Source organism: Aquarana catesbeiana, linkage group LG07 (assembly GCF_042186555.1).
Source record: "Aquarana catesbeiana isolate 2022-GZ linkage group LG07, ASM4218655v1, whole genome shotgun sequence".
Taxonomy (NCBI): Eukaryota; Metazoa; Chordata; class Amphibia; order Anura; family Ranidae; genus Aquarana; species Aquarana catesbeiana.
In genome coordinates, this window is record NC_133330.1 from 311,768,102 (window position 1) to 311,791,727 (window position 23,626).

At 43.5% G+C, this 23,626-nt stretch overlaps 1 protein-coding gene across 2 annotated transcripts in view; it reads left to right on the forward strand.

The window, feature by feature from the left end:
• ADGRL4 (adhesion G protein-coupled receptor L4) overlaps positions 1-23,626 on the forward strand; it is a 320,385-nt gene that overhangs the window by 169,288 nt on the left and 127,471 nt on the right. For both annotated transcript variants that reach the window (XM_073593680.1, XM_073593681.1), the window contains exons 5-7: positions 3,435-3,505; positions 14,669-14,848; positions 17,454-17,637. In XM_073593680.1, the coding sequence (XP_073449781.1) occupies positions 3,435-3,505; positions 14,669-14,848; positions 17,454-17,637 (435 nt within the window). The remainder of the gene's footprint in view (positions 1-3,434; positions 3,506-14,668; positions 14,849-17,453; positions 17,638-23,626) is intronic.

Consider the following 23,626-nt stretch of genomic DNA (forward strand, 5'->3'; position numbering starts at 1 on the left):
GAACGGATCTAGCTGAACACTGTGAGCAGGACGCACTGCATTAAATGTAAATAGTCTAGATAGAAGATAACAGGAACGGATCTAGCTAAACTGAATACAGTGTATATATATATATGCAACACCTGGGATGCATATATATACACAATACACTGTAAGTGCAGCTAACTGACTGACTGTTCTGCCTAATCTATCTAACTCAAATCAAATGACACTGTCTCTCTCTCTCTCTATCTCTCAGCACACCGGAACACACACTACACAGGGCCGCCGTGCAGGCGGCCTTATATAGTGTGGGGTGTGTACTAAATCCCCTGAGCCATAATTGGCCAAAGCCACCCTGGCTTTGGCCAATTACAGCTCTCTCTACTGACGGCGCTGTGATTGGCCAAGCATGCGGGTCATAGTGCATGCTTGGCCAATCATCAGCCAGCAATGCACTGCGATGCCGCAGTGAATTATGGGCCGTGACGCGCCACACGAATTTAGCGCGAACGGCCCATATCGTTCGCAATTTGGCGAACGGGCGAACAGCCGATGTTCGAGTCGAACATGGGTTCGACTTGAACCCGAAGCTCATCCCTAGTGGAGAGAGCAGAAGAGAGAGAAAGAGCTGAGGAGGGAGAGAAAAGAGAACAGATGGGGAGAGAGAGCAGGGTGGAGGAAGAGAGGAGAGAGCAAAGGGAGAGAGATAGAGCCGTGGGGGAGAGAGGGGATAAGGATAGAGCAGAGGAGGAGAAAGAGCAGGGGGAGAGAAAGAAGAGAGAACAGGGAAAAGATCAGCATAGGGAGAGGGAAACATTTAAAACATTTCTTAAGGTCATAACATAGACATTTAACACTCATGTCTTTAGAAAAATTTGTCCGGTTTAATATAAAAAATCAACTTATAAAATTGCTTCCAGGCCGTTCCCATATTGCTTATAAAGTAATATTCTGCAGCGCTGATGAAGATGAAATAAGCAATAAAATTATACCAATATAAAGTGAATATGATAAATGAATATTCAAAACAAAAATACACAGCAATAGAATATCACAACGATAATGATAAAATAGTATAAACTAACAGTGTCAGTGCATATAAAGTGCATAAAGTCCATATATGACATCAAATATAGTGACTGTGAATCTGTGTAAACTGGTTGTCTGTAGATAATCCACCACCGTAAGGAAAGGGGCTTACCAGACAGGTAGAACCCAACAAGGCAAATGCCTGATGAGTCAACCAAGCTTTTGGTGTAACACCCAAGGAGGTACAGCAACCACGACTTCCAAAATAGACCAAACCAGATAGGGATCCGTGACCGTTTTTGACATCAGTAGCTGTCTACCATAGGAATAGTGACCGGACTTCGTGAGCGATTCCTCTCAATATGACATATGGCAAAAGGAGAAAGAATAGGGCCACATAGTGTAATACCATTAAATATAAATCATTTATTGAAAAATGATAAAATGGTCACTCACATTTTAGAAGACATCAAAAGCATTGGATAAAATCAAGGCAACGCAGTGGCATCAGCAGAGCCCGTCCCAACGTTTTGTCCTAATAAGGCATCTTCTGGGGTGCTGGTCCACTGCAGCCACTGGGTATTTATAGGGTAAATGATCACCTCAAATGAGGGCCAGCTCCATGTCCACCAAAAAGCCCAAAATTCCCATATTGCTTGTGGGCATGTGAAGCCCACAAGCATAATGTTCTGGGATATGATGCAGCTGAGCGACCAGCATGCACCGCCCGTTCTCACGCACGCGCATTTTGACAGTATCACAGCGCCATCAACTTCTCAGGTTGCCATCACAACGGGCGTCGTCGTCGGAAGTGCCCGCCCCATTGTGATGGCAACCAAGCCCTCGGCGTTGCCCACTGACCCCTGGGAAATGATTACACACATCTCCCAGGAGCAGTAGCGAGCGGAGGCGCCAAGCGAAGTGACGTAAGGAAGGGGAAGACTTGAAGGGAACTCATAGCAACAGGTATGAAAAGGTAAAAAAAAAAAAATTCTCCAAATGTAATTTATTATATAATTTGCTGCACAGTAATGATATTTTTTTATGGGTGGAACTCTGCTTTAAAGGCATTTTGGGGGTGCTACAGTACATCCAAGCATTCCCTTGGTGCCACCATCGGGAAGAGTAAAGCAGTACAATGAGGCAGTTAGAAGGAGAGAGCAGAACAACAAGCTTATCAATTTACTGCTTTGCCTCTAACTATACAATTCCAGGGTGGGCGTGGGTAGAAGATCTACCAGGTGGGAGGGGCAGAGGGAGATACTAAATCAGACAAGTAAGCAATTTGTACTTGCCCAACCCCCCCCCCCAGATATCCGCATACCTCAAACATTAGTAACCTAAAACCGTTTAATGCAACAGAAAAAAACACGCATAGGTAGGATAGAACAGGTTCATGTCACTTCCTGTTGTGTCTTTACAACAGGAAGTGAAGAGTGATCTCCCTGTTAGGGAACAGACAGCAAAAAAAAAAAAAGCAACCTGATTAGAGTTTTAATTGTTCTGTATTCTATCCAAATCTAATGCCGTGTACACACGGACGGACTTTTTGGCATCAAAGGTCCGACGGACTTTCGACGGACTTCCGACGGACTTTCGAACGACTCGGACTTGGCTACACACGATCACACCAAAGTCCGACGGATTCGTACGTAACGACGTACGGCCGGACTAAAATAAGGAAGTTCATAGCCAGTAGCCAAAAGCTGCCCTAGCGTCGGATAGGAACTGGGTCCGGCGGAGTTCCGGCGGAAAGATTTGAAACATGTTTCAAATCTAAAGTCTGTCTCATTTTCGACTGAAAAAGCCCGCTGCAGGTCCGATGAAGCCCACACACGGTCGGATTGTCCGACGGATTCGTTCCGTTGGACCAGTCTGCTCGAAAAGTCCGCCTGTGTGTACACGGCATTAGAAACAAGTTTTGACCACACTTTCGCTTTAATGGTAGCTTGTCTTTGTTCTTATGTTCACTTTCAATTGTTTCAGAAATTAAAAGCTAGCCGAAATTGCCTGAAAATTCCTACTTATACACCCAGCTTTACAGTCAACCCAGCCACCATTCCCATTGTGAGCTGACAGCCTACCGCTCTTGACTGGGACTATTGTTTGCCCCATCAACATTGTCAATTGTTATGTTTGTCAAGATAACCCCAGCGAAACAATATAAATGTTCTTTTATCACATGGCAACTCAGAGTAATGTTGATGCTGCCGTTATGTTTTGTACATCAGCTAAAAGAACCGCGCATTGTTCTTCTGAGGAAATTACATTCATTTGCTTATCGCCTGTGCACCCATAGATGCACATTTATTTCAGCTATTATTTGCTGTAAGCCACTATGACAAGTGAACCTCTTGAAAGGAACGGTAATGACAATCACAGATGTGCATTGTGGATGTTTCTTTTTTTTTTTTTCTTTTCAGAGAACATAAAGATTAAATGCCATTTGGATAATAACTGTGTATCAGCAAACATTAATCAGACAATTATCAAGGTAAGTGGTTTTTGAGAGTCCTGTGTTTCCTGTGGCCGATGTGTTATCACTGTTTAAAAATAAGAACCCATATGCTGGGAGATGACTTAATGGTTACATTATTTCATCATTTAAATTACGAGGAAAACAAAACAGGATAATTGACGTCGTTTATGTCATAGGCATGTTCTTTTTATTGCATTTGAAAGATCAGGTTCACATTTACATTTTTTTTTTAACATGTACATGATTTTTATTTATTTATTTATTTTTTAACCCGTCTTTATATAAAGTGGAAGTTCCCCCAAGAAATAGCACTATGTTTGACTTCCATTTGTGCTCCAGTTGTCCATCAATCAGCATTGGAACCTGGCAGCCATTTACCTGCAACACCATGCAACTCATGATGTCGCTCTTCCCATGCTATCTACAACCCCAATTCCAAAAAAGTGGTTGGAATGCTGTGTGAAATCTACATAAAAACAGAATGCAAAGATTTGCAAATCTCATATTTAATTCACAATAGAAAATAGGAAATATATCAAATGTTTAACCACTTAAGGACCAAGCCTATTCCTGACATTTGTTGTTTACAAGTTAAAATCGGTATTTTTTGCTAGAAAATTACTTAGAACCCCCAAATATTATATATTTTTTTTTAGCAGAGACCCCTAGAGAATGAAAGGGAAATTGTTGCTACATGGGACTAGCCATTCTTATGTTCCCTCTACATTGTGTCACATATCTCTACGACCAAGATGCAGACTTAATACAATGCTTAACGGTACTGTTTATTCATGTTGTTGGTATATATCTATATATATAGATATATAAAGTATATATGCCTCTTTCCTTCATCACTATTTCATCCCCCCCATCCTCGTTCTATATTCTCCCTCACCTTACCACCCCACCCCATATTCCATATGTTGGTAATTTAATGCCTCCCCTTGCTAGATCCAATCTCCTATTGGTGACCGCTGGCATTATGTATCCAGAGATATATCTTGACTGTTGCTATGTACAAAAATACTTTCAAAAAAGAATGATAATTAAAAAAAAAAAAGGAGATTGTTGCAATACTTTCTGTCACAACGTGTTTGCGCAATGGTCCTACAAACGCAATTTTTGGGGAAAAAATACACTTTTTTGAATTCCAAAATGAGAAAACAGTAAAGTTAGCCCTATTTTTTGTATGATGTGAAAGATGATGTTATGCCAAGATGATGTTACACTTTAAAATTGCGCACGCTCATGGAATGGCGACAAACTACGGTACTAAAACATCTCCATAGGCGACGCTTGAATTTTTTTACAGGTTACCTGTTTAGAGTTACAGAGGAGATCTAGTGCTAGAATTTTTTGCTCTCGCTCTAACGTTCACGGTGATACCTCACATGTGTGGTTTGAACACTGTTTACATATGTGGGTGCGACTTGCGTATGCGTTCACTTTTGCATGCAAGCTCGGAGGGACGGGGCGCTTTTAGTTTGTATTTTTTTTTCTTATGTATTTTACTTATTTTTTATTTTTACACTGTCTCTTTAAAAAAAAAAAAATGATCACTGTTATTCCTATTACAAGGAATGTAAACATCCCTTGTAACAGAAATAAGCAGGACAGGGCCTCTTTAATCTCTTTAATGCAAGATCTGGGGTCATAAAGACATTAAAAAAAAAAAAAAACGGCATTTACGGCTGGAGGGTGGAAGTGATGCTTGACGTTGCGCCGGTTCTCCAAGGGCATTGAGTCGAGTGGGGGCCATCTTGCCCTCACTCGACTTCCTGCCCATTGCTCCAGGGTATGGGATCCTTTTCTCCTTTAACGACGGCTCCGGTAATCGGGGAAATGACAAGAAAGCAGTGGGAGGGGCACCTTTCTTTTGGTGGTGTTTGATCACCTCTGCGGTTTTATTTTTTGTGCTATAAACAAAAAAAATGACAATTATGAAAATATATATATATTTTTTTTACTTTCTGCTATAAAACATATCCCAAAAAAATGTAAAAAAAAAAAAAAAAATTCTTCATCAGTTTAGGCCGATATGAAAAAAAAATCCCAAAAGGCGTATATTGATTGGTTTGCGCAAAAGTTATAGTGTTTACAAACTATGGGATAGATTTTTGGACTTTTAATTTTTTTTTATTGTTTTTACTGGTAATGGCGGCAAACAGCGATTTTTAGTGGGACTGCCACATTGCGGCGGACAAATCTGACCCTGTGTGACACTTTTTGTGGACCAGTGACACCAATACTTTACAATTAAAGTGGGAAACTGTTTTGTGGTCAGACGAAGCAGAATATTTTTTAGGCAACCATGGGTGCAAGTCCTCTAAATTAAAGATGAAAGGGACCTTCTAAAAGACTGCATCTCTGATGGTATGGGAGTGCATTAGTGTGTATGGAATGAGCAGCTTGTACATCTGGAAAGGGACTATCGATGCTGAAATATCCAGGTTTTAGAGCAGCATATGCTCCTTTCCAGAAGATGTCTTTTTAAGGGAAGACCTTTCATATTTCAGAAGGACAAAGCTAAGCCGCATACTGCATCTATGACAACAGCAAGGCTTCATAGTAGAGAGTGCGGGTGCTTAACTTGCCTGCCTGCAGTCCAGACCTTTCACCAATTGAAAAAAATATTTGTTTCATCCTAAAACAAGCAAATATGACAAAGAAGACCCCGGACTGTTGAGCAATTAGAATCCTATATCAGGCAAGGACAGGACAACATTCCTCTCTCAAAACTCCAGCAACTGGTCTCCTCGGTTCCCAGACATTTACAGAGCATTGAAGAAGAGGGGATGCTACAACGTGGCAAACATGGTCCTGTTCCAAAGCTTTGGAGACATTTCAAAATGACCTTATATTTTTCTTAAAATGGTACATTTTCTCAGTTTAACCACTTCAGCTCGTATTACCCCCTTCATGACCAGGCCATTTTTTGCGATACAGCACTGCGTCACTTTAATTGACAATTGCGCGGTCGTGCGATGCTGCACCCAAATAAAATTGATATCCTTTTTTTCCAACAAATAGAGCTTTCTTTTGTTAGTATTTGATTGCCTCTGCGCTTTTTATTTTTTGAACTATAAATAAAAAAAGACAGACAATTTAAAAAAAATACAATATTTTTTACTTTCTGATATATTACATATCCCCCCCCAAAAAAAAACGAATTTCTTCAACAATTTAGGCCAATATGTATTCTTCTACATTTTTAGTAAAACAAATCCCAATAAACGTATATTGATTGGTTTGCGCAAAAGTTATAGCGTCTACAAACTACGGGAACAATTTAGGGACTTTTTTACTAGTAATGGCGGTGATCTGCGATTTTTAGCGGGACTGCGATCTTGCAGTGGAGAAATCTGACACTGAGTGACACTTTTTGGTTACCAGTGACACCAATACAGTGATCAGTGCTATAAAAATGCACTGATTAGTATATAAATGACACTGGCAGGGAAGGGGTTAACATCAGGGGTGATCAAAGGGTTAAATGTTCCCTGGGGAGGTGTTTACTAACTGTGTGTGGGGCAGTGTCACACTGAAGGAAAAGAGAGATCCGTGATTTAGCTTAGCTGAATCACAAGATCTCTCCTTTCCTCCTGAACAGATCCGCCGTTTGCCTTGTTTACACAGGCAGATGGCTGATCCATCTCTCCTGTGAATGATTGGTGGGTCTCGGTGGCCATCGCGGCACCCGGACCAGCTGATTGGCTCCCACTGTGTCTAATCACAGAGGGAGCGGCGCACCCCCTAAACCGCGTGCACATAATTACATACAGGTATGTGATTTTGCGCACTTGGGCTGCCCTGCCGCATTAAATGTACGTGGGGTGGTCCGGAAGTGGTTAAACATTTGATATGTTTTCTATTTTTTATTGTGAAAAAAAAAATGGGTTTATGAGATTTGGAAATCATTGGAATTCTGTTTTTATGTAGGTTTTACACAGCGCCCCAACTTTTTTGGAATTTGATGTTGTATGTCTTCTAATTACAGACGTTGAATATGAAATGTTTCCTCCGTTTCCTGATGTTGTCAAAGGCCTAGATACCATGAGGGGGCTAAGCAACACCATGGGTTGCACGGTGTCGCTGTTAAAGCGGTAGTAAACCACTGGAAAAAAAAAACAGCCAAAAAACCTGCAAGGCAATGGCATACTAGCACATTATGAAATACTTACCTTAGAACGAAGCCCCCGCAGTGGCGCCCGGTCACCGCTGAGGGGGCCGACATGTTCCCCCAGCGTTTCTTCCGGGCTTGTGGGCTCTGTCGCTGCGAGTGGCCGGAGCCGCGATGATGTCGCTCCCGCCCATGCATGCGGGAGCCCTCGGTTCTGGCATGATACACTGGCCCTTCAGAGCACATGCACCGCTGATATCAGCGGCTGCATGCAGGGTGAATATCTCCCAGATGGTGTACGTTTAGGAGATATTCATTTTACCTACAGGTAAGCCTTATTATAGGGTTACCTGTAGGTAAAAATCACAAAGCGGGGTATACAACCGCTTTAAATGGCCTGTAGTTTCCATACGGTAAGGCCCCATTCACACATGAGCGTAGCATTTTTAGGCAGAAAGTCGCTTGATTTTACCGCAATTTTTGCAGCGTTTTTTGGCTGCATTTTTGCCACGTTTTTACCGCGATTTTGTACAGGTCAAAAGGTGAGCAGAAAAATGCCCAAATCTGCCTAAAAAAAAAAGTTCCAGAACTTGTCTGAGCTTCAGGTGTTTTGGAGCTTCTGGCTTCAAGCTATAAAACGCTCAGGTGTGAATGGGGCCTAAGTGGCGCTGTGTTCCATTATGAGCATACCTCTCAACTTTATGAAATGGGAATGAGGGACACCTATTAGCAAAAGTACTGTATGTAGGCATAGGACACGCCCCCTTGCCACAACCCCCCCCCCCCCCCCCCAAAGGAGAATTGTACAAAAAAAGTTTGGTTAAACTTTCAAGTGCTTTTTTACCACTACTTTATTTTGCAGCCATTTATAATTTAGATGAAAGGTTCAGCACTTGGAAATGTTTTTTATAGATAAGAAGTGCATTTTATTTACATCTATATAGATCAGACCAAAATGAGGGACAAATGAGAAGGAAAGAGGGACAGAGGGATATTGTTCTGAATCAGGGACAGTCCCTCCAAATCAGGGACAGTCCCTCGAAATTGGGGACAGTTGGGAGGTATGTATGAGACCCTTCCTCACTGCTGCTGGATATAAAGAGAGTTGCTCTTATAGTATCTCCACCACTCAGGAGAAGACTTGCAATTCGTCAATGAATACAAGGTTTCCTCTTACTAAGCAAGATAGAGATTGTCACGTCATCCACCCACCTCTCCACCTCGACTATGCAGAGGAAGCCTTGTAATCAGTGACAAAAAAATACAAGGAAGCACCTAGGTATAGACATAATGGGTGCTGGAATCACCCATTCAGAGGTGTCTAAGAGCATACTGACATACCTTGTAGAGTACCCCAGGAGGGCTAAAACTTGAGGTGCTATTCTTTTCAAATTCTGTCCGATGCCTGTGCTCAGTCCCACAAACACTAGCCTCTAATGCTTCACTATTAGTCCCTGTCAAAGATAGATTGCCTCATTGACCAATACTGAGCTGCAAGAGGGGGCAGACCAAAATCTTGATTTTTTTTTTTTTTTAGACTATCCTAGATTTTGAGGGTTTCTTGAAGTTCTTTCAGTGTCCACCTTTTGTGTCTAGTGACAGTTTAGAAGATGTAAAGTTTTTTTTTTTTTTTACGCTTTAAATAGAGCTGAGAGGGATTAAAACACCTATCATGTTTTTATTGCTTTCTGTGTTCCTGTAAAGGAGATTCACCCTCTCCATTTGTCATATTTAACATGGGAAAGAAAATCCCACATTTTGGTCCCCCCCCCGAACAGTAACAAATGGGAAATGTTCCAATCTAAGGAATAATGTTATTTTAATTGAACACATTTTTAAAATGCATAAATACATTTTTAGAGATTTGATCCCAAGCCTTATACCCATACTATAGTTAGGGCTAGGTTTGGGGCTAGAATTATGACTAGGACTAGAATGCTAATGATAGTATAAGGGCTACGGTAAGGATTAGTGCTAGTGGAAAGCTGGCCATACATTAGCAATTTGAGAGAGCATTCTATAAAGAATTTTGTCTAAATCGCAAAGCAACTGATGACATAAAGACGTGATTTTGATTGCAAGAAGCCAGGATAGAAATGTCTGCAGTTGAGATATCTGAACGATTTTGAAAATTGCCATTTTTTTAATTCCCATGACTTATATAAGGCCAGCCTTTGGGCTGCTACTGGGTATCAAGCTGGGATTTAGGGTTAAAAAAAAAAAGTATATACATTTATGGTATGTCTATATCCAGGACATACAGAAAAACATGCTCAAAGTTGTATCTGAAACAAAAGTGGCTGCCAAATTATACAGGAAAAACTGAAGGAAATCATTTCTTTGTTCACATTTTTTTCAGTTTTATGCATGCATAACAAACTTAAAATGGAAGGTTTACTTTACTGATAGCTCTCCACCCCCTAAATATATATTGCAGTAAAACCTTGGATTGTGAGCATAATTCGTTCCAGAAACATGCTTGTAATTCAAAGTACTTGTATATCAAAGCTAATTTCCCCATAAGAAATAATGGGAAACTCAGATGATTCGTCCCACAACCATTTATTCATAGATCCTTCAGTTTATAGTCCATATAAAAAGATTATAGCAATGTAAAAATGTCAATCCACAAATGGAAGCCTCCACAAGTGAATTAGAAGCAAAATCCAGCAGGAGCTCCAGAGTATAAAAGAGAAGAGAGGCGCCTCTAATGCCGTGTACACACGGGCGGACTTTTCAGCATCAAAGGTCCGATGGTCTTTTCGATGGACTTTCGAATGACCGGACTTGCCCACACACGAACGGACTAAAGTCTGTTCGAAAGTCCGTTGGTTTGTACGTGATGACGTACGAAGGGACTAGAATAAGGAAGTTGATAGCCAGTAGCCAATAGCTGCCCTAGCGTTGTTTTTTGTCCGTCGGACTAGCATACAGACGAACAGCTTTTTTTGACCGGACTCGAGTCCGTTGGAAAGATTTGAAACTTGTTCCAAATCTAAAGTCCGTCTGATTTTTCGACAGCAAAGGTCCGATGAAGCCCACACACGATCGAATTGTCCGGCGGATTCGTTCCATCGGACCTTTGCTGTTGAAAAGTCCGCCCATGTGTACACGACATTAGTGTAGCAATATGGTTACATTTATTGAAGATACAACATTTAGCAACTCACATGGTTGATGATTAAAAGAGGCCCATCTAAGTATGCAGGCATCCGGGGTAAAGCTGTCCACATAGACCATCCTCCGCACCGCCGTCTCTCACCGCTGTCAGTCTGCAATTGTGACTGGGAAGACTACCCTGCAGTAGAGCGACCTGAAAGCGAGGCTTGAAACACTCATGGAGCGCAGCGTGGAAGGGATGACGTTGATGGCGGTGCGGAGGGCGGTCTATGTGGACAGCTTTACCCCGGATGCCTGCATACTTAGATGTGCCTGTTTTAATCATCACCCATATGAGTTGCTAAATGTTGTACCTTCATTAAAGAGGTGTTCCACCTGAGGTCCAGTAAAAAAAAAAAAAAAAATTAAAAGTCAGCAGCTACAAATACTGCAGCTGCTGACTTTTAATTGGACACTTACCTGTCTCAGGGTCCAGCGATGCGGGGGATCGAAGCCCCGCTCATCTCCCCCTCCGTTCAGCGGCGCCGGCATTGCGGCTTCACAGCCTGGCGCCCACTGCGCATGCGCGAGCGGCGCCGCGCGCCGTGATTGGCCGCTCAGTCACCTGGGACCTGTAATGGGTCCCAGATGATTGACAGGAGGGAGGGAGCAGAGCTGAGCCCTTCCTGTGCCGAGGAGGAAGTGATGTCACCAGCCCAGGCATGGGAAGAGGCAGACTACGAGGGACCACCTAGCAACAGGCATTTAGAGGTAAGTAAAAAAAAAAAAAAAAAATATCCAAATGTTTTTTTTGTATTCTTTTTTTAAATTTTTCATGTAGTTTTTTTTTTTTTTGGGTGGAACCCCATTTTAAATACAACAATATTGCTACAATTAGAGGCGCCTCTCTTCTCTTTTATACTCAGTTGTGACATGACGCTATTTGTATATCAAGACATCGCTTGTTTATCAAGTCACAATTTATTGAAAATTTTTGCTTGTCTTGCAAAACGCTCTCTGTATTTTAAAAAGCAATAATGTTTAAATAAAAAAGAAATAATAGATAAAAACAATAACGCTTAACAAATAAATAAATGAAAGCAATACAGTTTAAATAAAGTTTTACAAAATATTGCTATATACATATTGCTTTAAAAAGCAAAAACGTTTAAATAAAGTTTTACAAAATAATACTGACCTTGGCCTCAACTACCAATGCCTCCTGTAGACATGGATGATGTCATCACTGTGCCTCTCCACTACATCCTGGCAAAGCTAAACGCTCAAAATTCTGCAAGGACATTACAAGAGCACATTCGCATGGGATTTCAAGCATCTATCTTTTTTGGAAGGCAGCAGTGAGGAATGGGGAAGTGGTCCACGTTTTTGGGAAGTGTCAGGGACAATTTTTTTATTTTTTTGCAAAAGCTTTATTTTTGACAAGGTTTTCGTATTTGTTGAGTGGGGGGTCAATAAAACAAATCTTCTATTTTCAAGGAAGGCTCGCTGTATACGAAAATGCTTTTAACCTTGTTCGGAAAAGCCACAATTATCTCAATAAAATGTGTATTTTTCCTGAAAATACAGAAAGCATATAAATAGAAAAAGTTATTGGTATTTAAATCTGCTGCCCATGAAAGGGTTAAAGTTGAACATTACAGACAGCTGTACTGCATGTGCAGTGCTTAAAAAAAAAATAACCCCTACATGTTGCTGTTTCAGCACATTGTCCATAATGTGTTTGAAGGACACCTTCCTCTGTGCTAAGAGCGCTTTTAAAAACAGAGGCTGAACTCTGCTCCGCAATTTTCAAGAGCAGAGGTGTGAGTTTTTCTGCCAACTATACGGAAATATTTTCTTGTCAAGAGAACAGCTTTTCTCCTCTATGTGTAATAGAAATTAGAACCCTACAACAAGTAAATACTGAAAAAAAAAATTATATACTGTATATATATATATATATATATATATATATATATATATATATATACACACACACACACACACACACACACACACAGTATCTCACAAAAGTGAGTACACCCCTCACATTTTTGTAAATATTTTATTCTATCTTTTCATGTGACAACACTGAAGAAATTACACTTTGCTACAATGTAAAGTAGTGAGTGTACAGCTTGTATAACAGTGTAAATTTGCTGTCCCCTCAAAATAACTCAACACACAGCAATTCATGTCTAAACCGCTGGCAACAAAAGTCAGTACACCCCTAAGTGAAAATGTCCAAATTGGGTCCAATTAGCCATTTTCCCTCCCCGGTGTCATGTGACTCGTTAGTGTTACAAGGTCTCAGGTGTGAATGGGGAGCAGGTGTGTTAAATTTGGTGTTATCGCTCTCACTCTCTCATACTGGTCACTGGAAGTTCAACATGGCACCTCATGGCGAAGAACTCTCTGAGGATCTGAAAAAAAGAATTGTTGCTCTACATAAAGATGGCCTAGGCTATAAGAAGATTGGCAAGACCCTGAAACTGAGCTGCAGCACGGTGGCCAAGACCATACAGCGGTTTAACAGGACAGGTTCCACTCAGAACAGGCCTCGGCATGGTCGACCAAAGAAGTTGAGTGCACGTGCTCAGCGTCATATCCAGAGGTTGTCTTTTGGAAATAGATGTATGAGTGCTGCCAGCATTGCTGCAGAGGTTGAAGGGGTGGGGGGTCAGCCTGTCAGTGCTCAGACCATACGCCGCACACTGCATCAAATTGGTCTGCATGGTTGTCGTCCCAGAAGGAAGCCTCTTCTTAAGATGATACACAAGAAAGCCCGCAAACAGTTTGGTGAAGACAAGCAGACTAAGGACATGGATTACTGGAACCATGTCCTGTGGTCTGATAAGACCAAGATAAACTTATTTGGTTCAGATGGTGTCAATCATGTGTGGCGGCAACCAGGTGAGTACAAAGATAAGTGTGTTTTGCCTACAGTCAAGCATGGTGGTGGGAGTGTCATGGTCTGGGGCTGCATGAGTGCTGCCGGAACTGGGGAGCTACAGTTCATTGAGGGAACCATGAATGCCAACATGTACTGTGACATACTAAAGCAGAGCACGATCCCCTCCCGTCGGAGACTGGAACGCAGGGCAGTATTCCAACATGATAACGACCCCAAACTCACCTCCAAGACGAGCACTGCCTTGCTAAGGAAGCTGATGGTAAAGGTGATGGACTGGTCAAGCATTTCTCCAGACCTAAACCCTATTGAGCATCTGTGGGGCATCCTCAAATGGAAGGTGGAGGAGCGCAAGGTCTCTAACATCCACCAGCTCTGTGATGTTGTCATGGAGGAGTGGAAGAGGACTCCAGTGACAACCTGTGAAGCTCTGGTGATCTCCATGCCCAAGAGGGTTAAGGCAGTGCTGGAAAATAATGGTGGCCACACAAAATATTGACACTTTGGGCCAATTTGGACATTTTCACTTAGGGGTGTACTCACTTTTGTTGCCAGCGGTTTAGACATTAATGGCTGTGTGTTGAGTTATTTTGAGGGGACATAAAATTTACACTGTTATACAAGCTGTACACTCACTACTTTACATTGTAGCAAAGTGTCATTTCTTCAGTGTTGTCACATGAAAAATATAATAAAATATTTACATTATATTTATGTATGTATGTATATATACAGTGGGGACGGAAAGTATATATATATATATATATATATATATATATATATATATATATTGTATATTGTGTGTGTGTGTATATATATATATATATATATATTGTGTGTGTGTATGCATATATATATATATATATATATATATATATATATATATATATAAAATCATGGGTGAAACTTGTGTGAATTTTGTGAAAATTGTGTGATTGCTGGATTAATAATAATGATATACATTGGTATGACATGTCTTTAACAAACACAGTAGCAATTGTTAAGTGCACCAAATGTTATACCACTTTTCTTCATCATTGTCATTTAGGTCAGCACTATCAAAGAGCCGATTGCTATACTTAAAGAAATTCAGAGGAGCACGATGAAAGATATTCTACCTGTGGATGTAATTACCTACGTTGAAGTACTTGCAGCCTCCTCTCCGCAACTAAGCACATTAAATAAGACAGCGCTGAATCCGGAATCTTTGACAAATGCCACCCTTACGGTACGTAATTAAGGTTTTATGTAAGCTTGTCATCAAAGAAAGAGTACTACAAGCTGTTGTCCACTAATTAGATAGTTTGTATGAAGTCAGATAATTAAGAATACTATATTTGTATAACGTAAGCCAAACTCCAATTCTGCCCTCCTATAAAAATATACACTATATTACCAAAAGTATTGGGACGCGTGCCTATACACGCACGTGAACTTTAATGGCATCCCAGTCTTAGTCCGTAGGGTTCAATATTGAGTTGGCCCTCCCTTTGCAGCTATAACAGCTTCAACTCTTCTGGGAAGGCTGTCCACAAGGTTTAGGAGTGTGTCTATGGGAACGTTTGATCATTCTTCCAGAAGTGCATTTGTGATGTCAGGCACTGATGTTGGACGAGAAGGCCTGGCTCACAGTCTCCTCTCTAATTCATCCTAAAGGTGTTCTATCAGGTTGAGGTCAGGACTCTGTGCAGGCCAATCAAGTTCCTCCACCCTAACCTCGCTCATCCATGTCTTTATGGATCTTGCTTTGTGTACTGGTGCACAGTCATGTTGGAACAAGAAGGGGTCATCCCCAAACTGTTCCCACAAAGTTACGAGCATGAAATTGTCCAAAATGTCTTGGTATGCCTACACCTTAAGAGTTCCCTTCACTGGAACTAAGAGGCCAAGTCCAACCCCTGAAAAACAACCCCACACCATAATCTATAATCCCCCCTCTACCAAACGATTTGGACCAGTGCACAAAGCAAGGTCCATAAAGACACAAAGGGGGTAAAATATTCTGGAGCTCAAGTGGTTAAAAGGGTTTTAACCCCTCTTTTTTTTCAAACAAAAAAATCAAACGTGCATATACTTACTTGCTCTGTGCAATCGTTTTTCACAGAGCAGCCCCGATCCTCTCCCTCTGGGGTTGCCCCTGCTCTTGGCTCCTCCTCTTCATCTGGTGCACCCACTGAACGCTGCTTTCCCTGGGGGCACCTGTGCGGGCTCGCTCCTGAGTCCTGCTGCTGAGTCCATTGACACAGCTCCTGCTGCTATCAATCTGTCAAATGAGGAGAGAGACAGTGGCTGGAGCCGCTGTGCTCGTGCACATCGCTGGATCAGATCGGGTGCAGGTAAGAAAAAAGCGGGGAGCTGCAACACAGAAGGTTTGCCACCTTAATGCATAGAATGCATTAAGGTGAAAAACCTTGAGGCTTTACAACCAGTTTAACCACTTGCCGCCCGCCCTATTACAGAATGACGGCGGCAAAGTGGTTTGATATTCCTGATCGGACGTCATATGACAGCCTGCAACACCGATCTAGGTAAAGAGTCTCCGACGGAGACTCTTTACCACATGATCAGCCGTGTCCAATCACGGCTGATCACGATGTAAATAGAAAGAGCCGGTGATCGGCTTTTCCACCACCAGGGAAGCGATCCACACTGGACCACCTGGTATGCCCCTAGACCATTAGGGAAATGCCACTGTGTGCCCAGGCAGCTGCCAGTCAGTGCCCACTTCAATGCCTACCACTGCCAGTGCCACCAGGGATGCCCATCAGTGCCTCATATCAGTGCCGCGTATATCAGTGCCCATCAGTGCCACGTATCAGTGCCCATCAGTGCCCAGCAGTGCCGCCTATCAGTGCCCATCAGTGCCCAGCAGTGCCGCCTATCAGTGCCGCCTATCAGCGCCACCCTATCAGTGCCCAGCAGTGCCGCCTTTCATTGCCCATCAGTGTTGCCCATCAGTGCCAACCAGTGCCAACCAGTGCCACCCATCAGTGCCCATCAGTGCCGCCTATCAATGCCCATCAGTGCTGCATATCAGTGCCACCTACCAGTGCCCATCAGTGCTGCATATCAGTGCCCATCGTCAGTGCCCGTCAATGCCCACTCATTGGTGCTACCTCATCGGTGCCGCCTTATCACTGCCTGTCAGTGCCGCCTTATCAGTGCCCATCAGTGAAAGAGAAAACTTACTTATTTACAATTTTTTTTAACAGAAACAAAAGCAAAACTTTATTTTTTTCAAAATTTTCGGTCTTTTTTTCTTTGTTTAGCAAAAAATAAAAACCGTAGAGGTGATCAAATACCAACAAAAGAAAGCTCTATTTGTGGGAACAAAATGATAAAAATTTAGTTTGGGCACAGTGAAGCATGACCGCGCAATTGTCATTCAAACTGCGACAGTGCTGAAAGCTGAAAATTGGTCTGGGCAGGAAGGTGTCTAAGTGCCTGGTATTGAAGTGGTTAAGGTTGTGGTTGAGGGGAGGTAAAAATTTGGATCAGCTGCATGTTTTTACCCCAACCCGCAAATGTGAACCAGCCCTTACCGCACATTGCGGTAGCACACCGGTAAATGTAACTAAATAAACTTTGGCAATAATGGCTAATTGCCAATTAAAATATAATTTTGTTTTCCTTTAAGTAGAAAGTTTATAAACCGTAGATTTTCCACTTTGGGTCACCCATATGAATTTTAAAATGAGAACACATTTCCTTTATTCTTTCAATCAGTTCGCTGATGCTGTAATCTTTCTTCCAATGTGACAAATTCACTTTAAAGTGAGAACAGCAAGAGGGCAAAGTATACCACCATAACGTCTTTCTCTATGTATCGGCAGAGTTTTGTTAACACTGTGAACAACTTTGTTGAAAAGGATAAAATTACAGTTTGGAAAAAGCTAACAGACGAGAGCCGGAGAAAAAGTATCACGAAACTCCTGCACACCACAGAACAATTGGCTCTGGATATGTCACAGAATTTCAAGAAAACAACCCAACTGGATGTTGATGCCAGCGATATGGGTGAGGATATGACTGTGTGAAATTGTTCTTTCTTTTCGAAAAAAAAGTTTTTCCTCTCTTTGATGGATGTAAGTTGTAACCTGTAAATTGGTAATGGAAGTGCAGAAGTTCAGATACACCACAGTTGTGGAAATAAACTATTAGTTTCAAGTTAAGATTTGCAGAAAGTTTATATAATAGGCCCCGGGTTCAGAACCTGTGCCCCTTCTGGTACCCATTGTGCACCCCTCAGATACCAGCAGCTGGCATGCAATGTTTTTCTTTATTCACAATGTCTTAAAGTATTTATACCCCTTGAAATTTTCCACATTTTGTCATGTTACAACCAAAAATGTAAATGTATTTTATTGGGATTTTATGTGATAGACCAACACAAAGTGGCACATAATTGTGAAGGGGAAGGAAAATTATAAATGTTTTCAAATTTTTTTTTTACAAATAAATATGTGAAATGTGGCGTGTCATTTGTATTCAGCCCCCCCGGAGTCAATACTTTGTAGAACCACCTTTCACTGCAATTACAGCTAAAAGTATTTTTGGGGATGTCTCTACCAGCTTTGCATATCTACAGTGGGGATGGAAAGTATTCAGACCCTCTTAAATTTTTCATTCTTTGTTATATTGCAACCATTTGCTAAAATCATTTAAGTTCATTTTTTTCCTCATTAATGTACACACAGCACCCCATATTGACAGAAAAACACAGAATTGTTGACATTTTTGCAGATTTATTAAAAAAGAAAAACTGAAATATCACATGGTCCTAAGTATTCAGACCCTTTGCTGTGACACTCATATATTTAACTCAGGTGTTGTCCATTTCTTCTGATCATCCTTGAGATGGTTCTACACCTTCATTTGAGTCCAGCTGTGTTTGATTATACTGAATGGACTTGATTAGGAAAGCCACACACCTGTCTATATAAGACTTTACAGCTCACAGTGCATGTCAGAGCAAATGAGAATCATGAGGTCAAAGGAACTGCCTGAAGAGCTCAGAGACAGAATTGTGGCAAGGCACAGATCTGGCCAAGGTTACAAAAAAATTTCTGCTGCACTGAAGGTTCCTAAGAGCACAGTGGCCTCCATAATCCTTAAATGGAAGACGTTTGGGACGACCAGAACCCTTCCTAGGGCTGGCCGTCCGGCCAAACTGAGCTATCGGGGGAGAAGAACCTTGGTGAGAGAGGTAAAGAAGAACTCAAAGATCACTGTAGCTGAGCTCCAGAGATGCAGTCGGGAGATGGGAGAAAGTTGTAGAAAGTCAACCATCACTGCAGCCCTCCACCAGTCGGGGCTTTATGGCAGAGTGGCCCGACGGAAGCCTCTCCTCAGTGCAAGACACACGAAAGCACTCAAGGAGTTTGCTAAAAAACACCTGAAGGACTCCAAGATGGTGAGAAATAAGATTCTCTGGTCTGATGAGACCAAGATAGAACTTTTTGGCCTTAATTCTAAGCGTATGTGTGGAGAAAACTAGGCACTGCTCATGACCTGTCCAATACAGTCCCAACAGTGAAGCATGGTGGTGGCAGCATCATGCTGTGGGGGTGTTTTTCAGCTGCAGGGACAGGACGACTGGTTGCAATCGAGGGAAAGATGAATGCAACCAAGTATAGGGATATCCTGGATGAAAACCTTCTCCAGAGTGCTCAGGACCTCAGACGAGGCCGATGGTTTACCTTCCAACAAGACAATGACCCTAAGCACACAGCTAAAATAACTAAGGAGTGGCTTCACAACAACTCCGTGACTGTTCTTGAATGGCCCAGCCAGAGCCCTGACTTAAACCCAATTGAGCATCTCTGGAGAGACCTAAAAATGGCTGTCCACCAACGTTTATCATCCAACCTGACAGAACTGGAGAGGATCTGCAAGGAGGAATGGCAGAGGATCCCCAAATCCAGATGTGAAAAACTTGTTGCATCTTTCCCAAAAAGACTCATGGCTGTATTAGATCAAAAGGGTGCTTCTACTAAATACTGAGCAAAGGGTCTGAATACTTACAGTAGGTGACCGCGATATTGTGTCAATCTCGCCGCACTTCTCGGCGAGATTTGACACCTACGAGCCCCGTCGCGGGGGCCAGCGCCGAGATGGCTCACTCATCGCGAAAGGAAAACTTTGTTTTCCTTCCGCGATGAGTGACAGGCAGTGCTGACAGCTGTCTGGTATGAATCCTGAGGCGGGAACACCGCGCCAAATTTTAAATGAAAAAGCCGGCGTGGGTTCCCCCCTCGGAGGCATACCAGGCCCTTAGGTCTGGCATGGATTGTAAGGGGAACCCCCTATGCCGAAAAATCGGCGTGGGGGTCCCCCCCAAATCCATACCAGACCCTTATCCGAGCATGCAGCCCGGCCGGCCAGGAAGGGGGGTGGGGACGAGCGAGCGCCCCCCCCCTCCTGAGCCGTACCAGGCCGCATGCCCTCAACATGGGGGGTGGGTGCCTTGGGGGAGGGGGGCGCCCTGCGGCCCCCCCACCCCAAAGCACCTTGTCCCCATGTTGATGAGGACAAGGGCCTCTTCCCGACAACCCTGGCCGTTGGTTGTCGGGGTCTGCGGGCGGGGGGCTTATCGGAATCCGGGAGCCCCCCTTAATAAGGGGGCCCCCAGATCCCGGCCCCCCACCCTGTGTGAATGAGTTTGGGGTACATGGTACCCCTACCCATTCACCTAGGGAAAAGTGTCAATATAAAAAACACACAGTACACAGGTTTTAAGAGTAATTTATTAGTCAGCTCCAGGGGTCTTCTTCCGACTTCGGGGGGTCTCCTTCCGACTTCTCCCGGTGTTCGGCCTCTTCTCCCGGTGTTCGGCCTCTTCTCCCGGGCCCCACCGCTATCTTCTTCCAGCTCTATTGCCAGCGAGGGGCCCGGTCTGCTGCCGCTGTCTTGTCGCCGCTGTCTTGCCGCCGCTGTCTCGCCGCCGCTGTCTTGCCGTTTCTTCTCTTCTTTTCTTCTTCCCCGATGTTGACACGACGCTCTCTCCGACTCGAATGCTGTGTGCGAGCTGCGGAGCCATTTATATAGGCGGTAACCCCGCCCCCTTACGACGTCATGGTCCCAGCATGCGCAGGGACTCTGGCGTCATAAGGGGGCGTGACCCCAGAGTCCCTGCGCATGCTGGGACCATGACGTCGTAAGGGGGCGGGGTTACCGCCTATATAAATGGCTCCGCAGCTCGCACACAGCATTCGAGTCGGAGAGAGCGTCGTGTCAACATCGGGGAAGAAGAAAAGAAGAGAAGAAGCGGCAAGACAGTGGCGGCGAGACAGCGGCGGCAAGACAGCGGCGAAAAGACAGCGGCAGCAGACCGGGCCCCTCGCTGGCAATAGAGCTGGAAGAAGATAGCGGTGGGGCCCGGGAGAAGAGGCCGAACACCGGGAGAAGTCGGAAGGGGACCCCCCGAAGTCGGAAGAAGACCCCCGGAGCTGACTAATAAATTACTCTTAAAACCTGTGTAGTGTGTGTTTTTTATATTGACACTTTTCCCTAGGTGAATGGGTAGGGGTACCATGTACCCCAAACTCATTCACACAGGGTGGGGGGCCGGGATCTGGGGGCCCCCTTATTAAGGGGGGCTCCCGGATTCCGATAAGCCCCCCGCCCGCAGACCCCGACAACCAACGGCCAGGGTTGTCGGGAAGAGGCCCTTGTCCTCATCAACATGGGGACAAGGTGCTTTGGGGTGGGGGGGCCGCAGGGCGCCCCCCTCCCCCAAGGCACCCACCCCCCCATGTTGAGGGCATGCGGCCTGGTACGGCTCAGGAGGGGGGGGGCCGCTCGCTCGTCCCCACCCCCTTTCCTGGCCGGCCGGGCTGCATGCTCGGATAAGGGTCTGGTATGGATTTGGGGGGGACCCCCACGCCGATTTTTCGGCATAGGGGGTTCCCCTTACAATCCATGCCAGACCTAAGGGCCTGGTATGCCTCCGAGGGGGGAACCCACGCCGGTTTTTTCATTTAAAATTTGGCGCGGTGTTCCCGCCTCAGGATTCATACTAGACAGCTGTCAGCGCTTCCTGTCACTCATCGCGTGAGGAAAACAAAGTTTTCCTTTCCCGATGAGCGAGCCAGCGCGACATTCACAGTACCCTGTCGCCGAGAACCAGCGCGATGGTATCGCGCTGGAAACACAATCTCGCGGTCAGGTACTGTAGGACCATGTGATATTTCAGTTTTTCTTTTTAATAAATCTGCAAAAATGTCAACAATTCTGTGTTTTTCTGTCAATATGGGGTGCTGTGTGTACATTAATGAGGAAAAAAATGAACTTAAATGATTTTTGCAAATGGCTGCAATATAACAAAGAGTGAAAAATGTAAGGGGGTCTGAATACTTTCTGTCCCCACTGTATAGAGTGACAATTTTTGCCCATTCTTCTTTGCAAAATAGTTCAAGCTCTGTCAGATTGGATGGAGAGCATCTGTGAACAGCAATATTCAAGTCTTGCCACAAATTCTCAATCGGATTTAAGTCTGGACTTTGACTGGGCCATTCTAACACATGAATATGCTTTGATTTAAACCATTCCATTGTAGTTCTGGCTGTATGTTTAGGGTCGTTGTCCTGCTGGAAGGTGAACCCCCGCCCCAGTCTCAAGTCTTTTGCAGACTCTAACAGGTTTTTTTTCTAAGATTGCCCTGTATTTGGCTCCATCCATCTTCCCATTAACTCTGACCAGCTTCCCTGTCTCTGCTGAAGAAAAGCATCCCCACAATATGATGCTGCCACCATCATGTTTCACGGTGGGTATGGTGTGTTCAGAGTGACGTGCAGTGTTAGTTTTCCACCACACATGACCTTTTTTGCCTAAAAGCAAAAGGCTAATTTTGGTCTCATCTGGCCAGAGCCCCTTCTTCCACATGTTTGCTGTGTCCCCCATTTGGTTTCTTGCAAACTGAAAATGGGACTTTGTATGGCTTTCTTTCAACAATGGCTTTCTTCTTGCCTCTTCCATAAAGACCAGATTTGTGGAGTTCACGACTAATAGTTGTCCTGTGGACAGATTCTCACACCTGAGCTGTGGATCTCTGCAGCTCCTCCAGAGTTACCATGGACCTCTTGGCTGCTTCTCTGATTAATGCTCTCCTTGCCCGGCCTGTCAGTTTAGGTGCAGTTGTGCCATACTCTTTCCATTTTTGGATGATGGATTGAACAGTGCTCTGTGAGATGTTCAAAGCTTGTGATATTTTTTTTATAACCTAACCCTGCTTTAAACTTCTCCACAACTTTATCCCTGACCTGTCTGGTGTGTTCCTTGACCTTCATGATGCTGTTTGTTCACTAAGGTTCTTTAACAAACATCTGAGGGGTTCACAGAACAGCTGTATTTAAACTGAGATTAAATTACACACAGGTGGACTCTTTACTAATTAGGTGACTTCTGAAGGCAATTGGTTCCACTAGATTTAAGTTAGGGGTATCAGAGTAAATGGGGCTTTGCAAGACACTCTTTTCAGATATTTATTTGTAAAAAATTTTGAAAACTATTTATCATTTTCCTTCCACTTCACAATTATGTGCCACTTTGTCTATTGAAACCAGGAACAGAGAAGGCACCTCAGGTGTATATAAAACATCACAGGATAGGGGCATAAAGAAAGGGAGGTCCTCCACCATCACCTCAGCACAAAGAGTCTCTTACCATGAATTGTGGACCTCCTAAGATATAAGCGGTCAATCAGCGCTCAAGTAACCACTGGACACCATCAAATTTAGGCAAATTATGTAGGGTCTATGGCTTGTACAGCTTCTTCTCTCTCAGATAGTCACTCCAAAACTCAGGCCACCAACCCATACTAATCAAAAAGGAGAACAGAACCGCCTCATGGTGTAGTAATAAAGAACACTTCAACATTTATTAAAACTCCAAAATACTCACATTGTTCACAATTAAACGAGCATGTCATCAAAAAGTGGAAACGTTTCAAACCAGCAAGATGGCCGCGGTGCTCGTGCGTGATGACGTCACATGTTGTAGCTCCAGG